We start from the raw sequence: 10,174 nt of genomic DNA, 5'->3' as shown, positions 1-10,174 counted from the left end.
TTGTACATGCACAATGTAGAAAATGCATCAGATGCAGGAATTGCGATGTACATCTATTTTCCAGAACCTGCGCAAATCTCGTTCAGGATAGCTAAATTAAGACCTTATTTTACATTCAAATGAAAGTAATTCAAATCTTCGGAGCGTTTATAGAGAAATATTTCAGTATTTGTAAGAAAATATTTATTCAATCTGTTTTTAATTCGGCCTAATAAGCATGCATCCGTGTAAAATAGTCCGACGTGTAGATCTGATACATTCCGAATCTGTTCATATACATAAAGTTATGCAAGACTCAAAAGAGGTGATTGGATATTAGAATAAGGTATATTCTGTATTATAAGAAGAGGGTGGAGAGTTGGGATCCTGTAAGCGCCTCCTCCAGAAATGCACCAAATCTCTTTTTTTTCTGTTGCGGAGCGGCTGCGCGCGCTCGAGTCCGGAGACGTGCGCGACAATTTTTTTCGCATTGGCAAACTGGCGGTGACACGTGCCTCCTCCTCCTCCTCCTCCTCCTCTTCACCCTCAGGTTCTCCCGTGCTGCAGTGACATCATTAGCGGTCACGAAAGAACAGTGCCAGCCACCGACAACAGAAAATCCATCGAATTCGCCTTTTTACGCACGGTCCGAGCGGAAATTTGTACCTGCACGCGCGACGGTTCTTTTGCAAAAGAGGGAAGAGTGATACCACGATGCAGACATCAAACATCGACCTCTAAAGGTGACATGATCCACCGGATTATCAAACGCACCTCGCACTTTTTCATCGAAAACGGAAGCTAACGCCTCACCAGAAGAATACGAATATTTCACTGTTCCCTGGATGCGCAAAACAAATCTTTATCTATAACAAAAATATTGCATAAAAATATAGTGTCTGGAAAACTGACCTAAACTTTGCGAAAATATGGCTACAATGATTCGAAGCAAGATTTCCAACAAGCTGTCCAATGCAGCTTCTACTGTTACTAATAAATCGCAGGCGAAGGTAAGTGGTCTCTTCGCCAGGATGGGCTTCCAGGCTGCCACTGATGATGAAGCACTGGGATTCGCAGCCTGTGACGATCTGGACTATGACCACAGGCAAGGACTGCAAATGGACATTCTGAAAAATGAGGAAATAGGGCAAGAGGTCGGTGTCGACAACGGGGGAGATGGAAATATAGAAGGGGACAGCCACTATCAGAGAGATGGCACAGGTCCGCCACCCTCTGGGTCAAAAGATGGCGGTTTGTGTAGCGAAATTGGGTCTCCAGATAAACCGAGAATCACTGCTTGGGAGGCAGGATGGAACGTCACCAACGCCATCCAGGTATGGTTTAAAGATCTTACAATTTTGGCTTTTTTTTCCCGACTTTTGTTTACAATCTGTGACCTTTGGGGCTAAATGGGAAATAGTTGGTCAGTAATGATTTTATTAAATGCATGCATTGGAAACATTTATACAACATCGAGTCAAAACGTAATTGGGTTGTAATTCGGAGAGTGGAGCAGATCTGTTTTTCTTTAGCATATTTTCTTGTAAATGCGCATGAACAGTATTGCGTCGTGCGTCTGGTTATGCATGGAACATTGTATAAGTGATTATAAACATCACTTTTTTTAAACTATAGTGAGCGTAATTATTCGTTTTACGCGCTTTTCAGACTATTTGCATATTTAATTCCGTCTAAACCAAACGTCTTCTGCGTCATTCAATGTCTCTGTGGTCTCTCTTGTTGTCGATGGAATTGGCAAAGCGCAAATGCGCGCACAGCTATAGGCTGGCAGAGCAGACAGGCGCGTTCACGAGAATTCCTTCGAGCAAAAGCAAAAACGACCTCACCCAAAATTTGCGCAACATTCGACAAACCAAATATCATCTTGCTCAGTATTTTCAATGCAATGAACGCTAACCATTTGTCTTTTCACAGGGAATGTTCGTACTTGGGTTACCATACGCCATTCTCCACGGCGGATATCTCGGACTTTTTCTTATCATTTTCGCCGCAGTTGTGTGCTGTTACACAGGGAAAATCCTGATCGCTTGTCTCTATGAAGAAAATGAAGACGGACAACTCGTGAGAGTGAGAGACTCGTACGTTGACATTGCCAATGCCTGCTGCGCGCCCAGATTCCCAGCTCTGGGAGGTCACGTTGTGAATGTAGCCCAGATCATTGAGCTTGTCATGACTTGCATTTTATACGTCGTAGTGAGTGGTAACCTGATGTATAACAGCTTTCCAAACTTCCCAGTCTCCCAGAGGTCATGGGCCATTATCGCCACCGCTGCGCTTCTGCCTTGCGCCTTTCTGAAAAACTTAAAAGCCGTCTCCAAGTTCAGCCTGCTCTGCACCCTCGCCCACTTCGTGATCAACGTACTTGTGATAGCCTACTGCTTGTCGAGAGCACGAGACTGGGCCTGGGATAAGGTGAAGTTCTACATCGACGTGAAGAAATTCCCTATATCTATCGGCATTATCGTCTTCAGCTATACCTCGCAGATCTTCTTGCCGTCGTTGGAGGGGAATATGCAGAAACCCAGCGAGTTCCATTGCATGATGAACTGGACTCACATTGCCGCATGCATTCTTAAAGGCCTGTTTGCTCTGGTGGCGTATTTAACGTGGGCAGATGAAACCAAAGAAGTTATCACAGACAACCTGCCGTCCGGAATCAGGGCCGTTGTCAACCTTTTCCTGGTGTCTAAGGCCCTACTGTCATACCCGCTACCTTTTTTTGCTGCTGTCGAGGTACTGGAGAAGACATTTTTTAATGATGGACCGCGTACATTTTTCCCAGACTGCTATGGTGGCGACGGACGACTAAAATCCTGGGGTCTGTCTTTGCGATGTGGCCTTGTGGTGTTCACCATGTTAATGGCCATTTACGTGCCGCACTTTGCGCTACTCATGGGTTTAACTGGCAGCCTGACGGGCGCTGGCTTGTGTTTTCTCCTCCCTAGTCTCTTTCACCTGAAGCTGCTTTGGAGGAAGTTGCTATGGCACCAAGTCTTTTTCGATGTTGCAATATTTGTTATTGGAGGTATATGCAGTATTTCTGGGTTCATTCATTCAATGGAAGGTCTAATTGAAGCGTTCAAATACAACATACATGATTAGCTGCGAGAAACACCACGTGACGGACGTGTGGTGACGTGTTAGTGGCACCTAACATCTAAACAACTAATGGTTCTTAAATGTAATGTTCTCAGTTTTCACTATGTTCAAGCGACAACATCAAACAAAGAAACAAACAACAACAAAAGAAAAAAACAATAAACTTATTAACAGAAATATAGCCCCAAAATATATATAAAATATACACACTGACATTATACTAATATATATATATATATATATGTGTGTGTGTGTGTGTGTGTGTGTGTGTGTGTGTGTGTGTGTGTGTGTGCGTGCGTGTGCGCGTCTGTAACATATCATAATGAAGAATGCATTTACATATATTTTTTTTGTAAGTATACCATAATTGTACAGAATCTATCGAAGAAAAAATTTTATAATTTCACAACGCCCAGCATTTCGAGCAAGAAATAAAAATTATATGTTTACATAAATTGATCCATAATTTGCTCGACGTTCATTTAAATAATAATAACAATAATAAAAATACTACTACTAATAATAAAGTATTAATAATATCAATAATATACACTAATAAATAATAATATCAACATATATGAATTTTATGGTGAAGATTCTTTCTGAACATATGAATAATTATAATTTATTGAATTAGGGAACGATAAATAGGGCCGCGTGCATACAGGAGTACTACAGCTATGCATTCTGAACGTATGATGCGTAATGCAGCATTAAATACAGTTGGAGGAGTCGTAAAAGCAGCAATGTTTCTTCCAGAAAACGTACACGCTCGTTTGTGATTGATCTATGACGCACAACATGCACACTACAGAAATGCTAACATATAAAGAGAAAAAAAGAAAAGAAAGAATATTTCAATTGGCATAAAATTGCTGGTGACCGGTTGGAAAGGCGCACAATAACACAATATCTAACATCGGATAGCCTATAATTTCATTATTGCTTTCCCTGTCGATCGGGCCGTGAGGTTTTTAGGCTAATACTGACCTTTTCAATGATCTTGAATGATACTGAAAATAATTACGTGTACGAATCTATATTATAAAAAATAGACTTACGTGAGACATTTTTCATTTTGTCAGATCTGATGGTTGCTGTGAAAATGTAATAAACCCGTATGTGTACTGTTATTGTGGTTCACCTTACGAAGATGGAATGTACTTCACAAAGTCGTTATAATATATCGTGATCAATAAAAATAAAAAAATAAACACGATAACTTATTGTACAAACTGTCCCTGTCCTTCTGTAAAAGCGAGAAACACGATATACATACAATTATACACCAATCCACTGTTTACATTGTTTGTTATAAACAGGAGTGAAAGGTTTCTTTATCATGCGGATTTTTTTATTGCATTTGTACGCATCAGTTTATACTGTGTACTGCGTATTCTGCGTTCCGCAGTGTGCGCATGCTCAGTAAACTCGGAGCCGGAGCTGTAATCGAAAGGGTCAGAGGAAATCTCTGGGTGCCAGTAATATTTCTGTCTCTCTATTTTGAGATTACAATGATGCACACAGATCACAAATATTTTGATTATTATAGCTTATTTAATATATTATTATATACGTATTTATTCTATTAGTAATTATGTCAATGAAGTCTAAAAATTGACGTGTTCATTTTTTAAATAATTCCCAAATATATTATATTATAATATATGGCACTGAGCAATTTAAGTTACTGAGTTCTTTCTAAAAGACGATCAGGATGTATTTGGATTGTAATTAAAAGATACAGTCTACTACAATTGTTAGGACTACAATTTACATGAACAGTTCTGCATTTACAGCACACTGCACCTCAACAATGATGGAACTGTAATGAATGGACATTTGGTGCCACCCAGATATATATATATATATATAGTATATATAGTGCCGTGTACCCCAAATAAAACTGACAAAATGCTTCAAAACAATTTATACAAGTAATACATTTCAAACAGTTTTGGAGGTAGCAGAGCTGAAGATGTTGAGGTTTTCGTTGGGAGTGACGACGATGGACGGGATTTGAAATGAGTTTATTAGAGGGACAGCGCAGGACGTTTTAAAGACAAGGTGAGGGAGGCGAGATTGAGATGGTTTGGACATGTGCAGAGGAGGGACATGTGGTATATTGGTAGAAGAATGTTGAGGATGGAGCCATCAGGAACGAGGAAAAGAGGAAGGCCAGGTAGGAGGTTTATGGATGTGGTGAGGTACATGCAGGTAGTTGGTTTCAAAGAGGCATGCAGATGTGGAGGACAGGGGGTTATGAAGACGGATGATCCACTGTGGCGACCCCTAATGGGAGAAGCCGAAAGAAAAAGAAGAAGAAGAAGAAGAAGAAGAAGAAGATGAAGATGAAGAAGAAGAAATAAAATGACGTTTAGAGGTGTGAGTTATTCATATATACATTTAAATACCCTTGGCTTTCAATAATCGGTGTTCTGAAGAATGCTCTCCAAAAACCGTCAGAAATAGATTGCAAAAGAAAGAATTAAATATTAGCATCATTAAAAGCAAAGAAAACGAAAGAAAGAAAACAAAGAAACAAGCGTAAAAGAACAAAACCTAAGTAATGAAGGCTAAAGCGACATCTAGTGGTCATTGTGGAATCACATCTTGAAACCATATTGGAATTTATGACATAATTTCTGGTTTCAAATTAATTAATAGGAGTTTCTTGCCTGTGCTGGCATTTAAAATATACTGTTTATCTTTTTTAAAAAGAACAATTTGTTTGCAAGTGTTTCCTTTTGTTTAATTTTCCAATTTTCCCATATACTTAATTATCATTTCCTTAAAAATTTTTCATATTTAAAAAACAGAGTCCATCTTTATTATAACCTGCCTTGAGTAATTTCCCAAAGCTTTGACCAAGCTGCTATTAACTTTCAGTTTGTTTTGTGAGTTGAGTGTTTATGTTTTCATTCTTTCTCATCAATATAGTAGGTTTATTTATTTATTTAGTGCACATTAAATAGTTCTCTGACAGAGGAGATTGCAGCATTACAAATACACATCCAGAGGCTAGAGCATTGGCACATTAAAGTACGGCGAATTAGCGATGATTTGGCAGAATAATAACTAAACCAATTCTAACACTAAGGCTCCTGCATTTATGTCATACCCTCCACTGTGAAACGCCTGGTGAAAAGCCTAAAAAAGTTCAAATTATAGAAAATTCACTTACATCATTAAAAATGAGTTAGGCTTCTAGAGGCACTAGCAGAATTAAACTGGGAACCAGGCCACCTGACATAACTAGTAATAGTTTGGTTCCATCCCAATGAGACATGGTCATGTAGCAGTTTAAGGTCTTTGAAATGATGTCCAGGATGGATGTCAATGACAGGATGTCCAGGGTCTCTAAAAAATAGCTTTTATAATTGCAGTTACTTTGAGAGCAGGGCTGGCATGTTGAGGTGAGACATCATCCATCCCACTCAGGAGGGTACTTAGATAGTTTTACAAAGATATAATTTAAATTCTTTTGTCTGAGAAATATTGCTCAGAAAATAAATATACTGCTACTAAATGAAGCAGAATAACTAACTCATGTTTTTGTTACCTCTAGGTTGGATAGTTCTAGTAGCTTGTTTTATACAAGCTCAGAGTAGTCTAGAATCATTACTAGAAGCAAAATATAATATAATATATATATATATATATATATATATATATATATATATATATATATATATATATATATATATATATATATATATATAAAATAAAAAATCTCTTACCAAAACAGAATTGTTACGAGGTCCGAATTCTATGCTTTTAGTTATCCAGTAGCTAACCTTGCAATAGTCCCCTGATCGCTTTCTCTCTTTCAAACTGCATATGTTAGTACCAGTGTTCCTGACTCATTTGTGGAGCTGTCTTATCCATCCTGTTGGATTCACTTTTCATTGAAGCCTCTCACACCTATAAATTACTCATTGTTGTTGAACATGGACCTGCATGGGCAGCCTACATAAGTCACATACCAGTTAACAAATTACAGATTATAAATTAAGAAATCTAGGCAAGTTTGCATAGATTCACAGAGAACATTTACAGGAGACTGAGCAGAGGTGACCATGACATGACCTACATGACATAAATATCAATATAGAAAAGCTATAATATATTATTATTATACTATACTATCTTCTTCTACTTCTTTCGGCTTCTCTCATTAGGGGTTGCCACATCTGATCATCCGTCTTCATAGGGGGTGTCCTACAATGAAGGTATAGTCTCAACAAAGGAAATCATCGAGTCCAGATTTTGTAAAATAGGTTAACAGAGTCTGTAGAGGAGTGTTTCATTTTTTCAAAATGTAGAAAAGACAGTAGGTCCTTTAACCAAGAGAAATTAGCAGGAGGGCATGGGGATTTCCAATGAACCAGTATTCGTCTTCTGGCTACCAGTGAGTCAAAAGCAATAATATCGGCATGCCGCATATCATATAAACCATCAAAGGGAGATACTCCAAAAATTGCAATTATTGGGCAGGGTTTCACAGCGACATTAAGAGCTTTTGACAATGTGTCAAAGAAAGAAGACCAGAAAGAGTTCAGTTTAGGACAGGTGTAAAATGTATGAGTATGATCTGCCGGGGACAACGAACCTCTATTACATCGGTCATCTGTTAAAGAAAGTTAATAAACTCGTTTTTAATCCATCCGCGTTTTTAATGTCCATCTGCATCACTCCTAATGAAAATCTCAACACCGTCAGCTCTGCTAACTCCAGCTCTACCTCCTGTCTTTTAGTCAATGCCACTGTCTCTAAACCCTAAACCATACAACATCGCAGGTCTCACCACAGTCCTGTTTCTACTAGAGTAAAATACAAAAGTTTTTGCATTAAAATGTATAAAATGTAAGTATCAATAGTAAATGTGCTGATCTATTAGAACTACAATTAATTCGCGCAATTTATCAGTGCGCATATCAGTTCCTTTTAAAGGAAGAATCATCTATTGTTACAGGAATACAAATAAATTATACCCTCAAAAATGTGTTGGGAGAATCTAAATATTTTCTGAATATTATCTGAATATTCAAGTCAAGTCAAGTCAAGTCAAGTGGCTTTTATTGTCATTTTTACTATACACAGTGGTACACAGTACACAGTAAAAACGAAACAACGTTCCTCCGAACCCTGGTGCTACACTAAACAACAAAACAACATAAAGTGCATCGAGTGCAGCCTGGTGCAAACAGTGCAAACAAAAGAACAGTACAGACAGACAGAGTGCAGACAGACAACACAAGACAAGACAAAAGACAAAGACCAAGTATAGCACCGACTAGTAAACCTACTGTATACTTAAATATACAGTACTGTGTGAGGAGAAATGTAAAAACTATACCCAGGAGAAAGTACAAACAGAACAGAGCAATGTAGTGCAAAAAAACAGCAGCAAGGAGGTGCAAAGACCGCATGTAAACATTATACTGCAGTATAAAAGGTGCAAAAACAGCATGTAAACATTATACTGAATACAAGGTGCGAGTATAAATAATAATAAATATATAAATGGTGGTGGAGTGGATCGAGATGAGTGATGATTGTGTTTAGTCCAGGTTGTACAGTTCAGTAACAGTAACACACAGTGTGTGTGTGTGTGTGTGTGTGTGTGTGTGTGTGTGTGTAAGTGAGTGTGTGTGAGTTCTGTTCAGTTCTTTGTGTTGAGAAGCCTGATGGCTTGTGGAAAGAGTTAAAACGGTCAGTTAAAATGCAGGTATAAATGTACTTTAATACAGCAATAAAGAAAAATACTTTGCTGCTGGCTGCTACTGCAGAATGAAACATGAAAGTAGAACTTTGATGGAGAAAAATAAATATTAAAACAATGTTGATTTTTTCCCCATACCTAAGAAATGAGTATCTTCTCAACCATTTGATTTGATCATTTGACCACAGATGATTGACTGTCTGATGGTCTCTTTTTAGCTGCTGAAAATTGTCAGTTTATTTTTCTATTCAATACATTTGGGTAAGAAAATGTACCAAAACTATACATTCAGAAAATAGCTGACTTTTGAACACTCTTGTAAATGTGTTCACTACAAAAAAGCATGAGATGGGCATCTATGTGTGTTATCATTGTTATTATTGGTCCCTTAAAATTTGCTTAACTTGTTTGACCAATCATAGTATGACATTCCTGATCACCAACCCAGATACTAAGAGGATAAATGACTGGTATGACCTTAAAAGATCATTGCTAAGGTCATTATGGTTGCTAATCTGTAAAAGCATGCAAGCATGGTGGTTGTCTATGTGTGTGCAAATATTAAAAATGTGGATTAATATTTGTTAGGGTTCTGGAACTTATACTTTGTTATTGGGAGGATCTTTTATTTGTTGTTGTTCTTAATAACTTCAAAATTCAGATTTTGGCAGGTGCCATTATCCAGTGCACTTTAAAGCCTTGCTCAGGGGACCAGCAATGTCATCCTGGTGGTGCTGGAAATTGACCCCATGATCTTTGTTTAGCATCACCATATTAACAACAGAGGTAACCACTTCTTTAAGTTTAAAGTGTGGCCATGCATAGAGGGTGGTGCTAAGACATGTTCAGCTAACTTTTTCTCAGGACCTGTAAGTCTGATTAAGCTAAACTCAGTAGGGTGCACAATACTAGTTTGTAAATGGACATTTGTTTATTGTAAATTTGAAAGATATAGCACCAACTTAAAAGAAAATTCCAATGCATTTTAAACAATAAAACAGATGAAAACAATAGCTATGTCTATATCTGAATGAGAAATGATAATCTGAAAGAGGGTAAATCTATCTATTATATCACTTATTTGGAGAAGAAATGGACACTGGGAAAAAGGCAGACAAGCAAATGCAGTGTTGCTGGGGCAATGTTCAGCTTGAAATCTTGTTCTTAATGTAGATGTACCACCTAATCACTCAAAAATCAGACCACAAAACTGCAAACTACCATCGCTCATCTACCCTCCACTTTTGTGTCAATATATATAATTGGTGGTAGGTGAGCTATACATCCAGTCTGCTATAAAAATATATATCCCATTATTTGTTTTAACTTTCTGGCACCTGGCACTAGCTA

At 37.9% G+C, this 10,174-nt stretch overlaps 1 protein-coding gene across 2 annotated transcripts in view; it reads left to right on the top strand.

Annotated features, from left to right (window-relative positions):
- Positions 1-4,330, top strand: part of slc32a1 (solute carrier family 32 member 1) — a 5,916-nt gene extending 1,586 nt beyond the window's left edge. Inside the window, exons 2-3 of one of the 2 annotated variants that reach the window (XM_046846658.1) lie at positions 530-1,313; positions 1,915-4,330. In XM_046846658.1, coding sequence (XP_046702614.1) covers positions 909-1,313; positions 1,915-3,102 — 1,593 coding nt within the window. In that variant the 5' untranslated portion in view covers positions 530-908 and the 3' untranslated portion in view covers positions 3,103-4,330. Of the gene's footprint in view, positions 1-396; positions 1,314-1,914 lie in introns of those variants that run through there. The other variant, XM_046846574.1, reaches the window with a different exon arrangement.
- Positions 4,331-10,174: the final 5,844 nt, after the last annotated feature.

Source organism: Silurus meridionalis, chromosome 1 (genome assembly GCF_014805685.1).
Source record: "Silurus meridionalis isolate SWU-2019-XX chromosome 1, ASM1480568v1, whole genome shotgun sequence".
Taxonomy (NCBI): Eukaryota; Metazoa; Chordata; class Actinopteri; order Siluriformes; family Siluridae; genus Silurus; species Silurus meridionalis.
The sequence above is the reverse complement of the archived record's forward strand: the minus strand, read 5'-3'. Positions and strand labels throughout refer to the sequence as shown.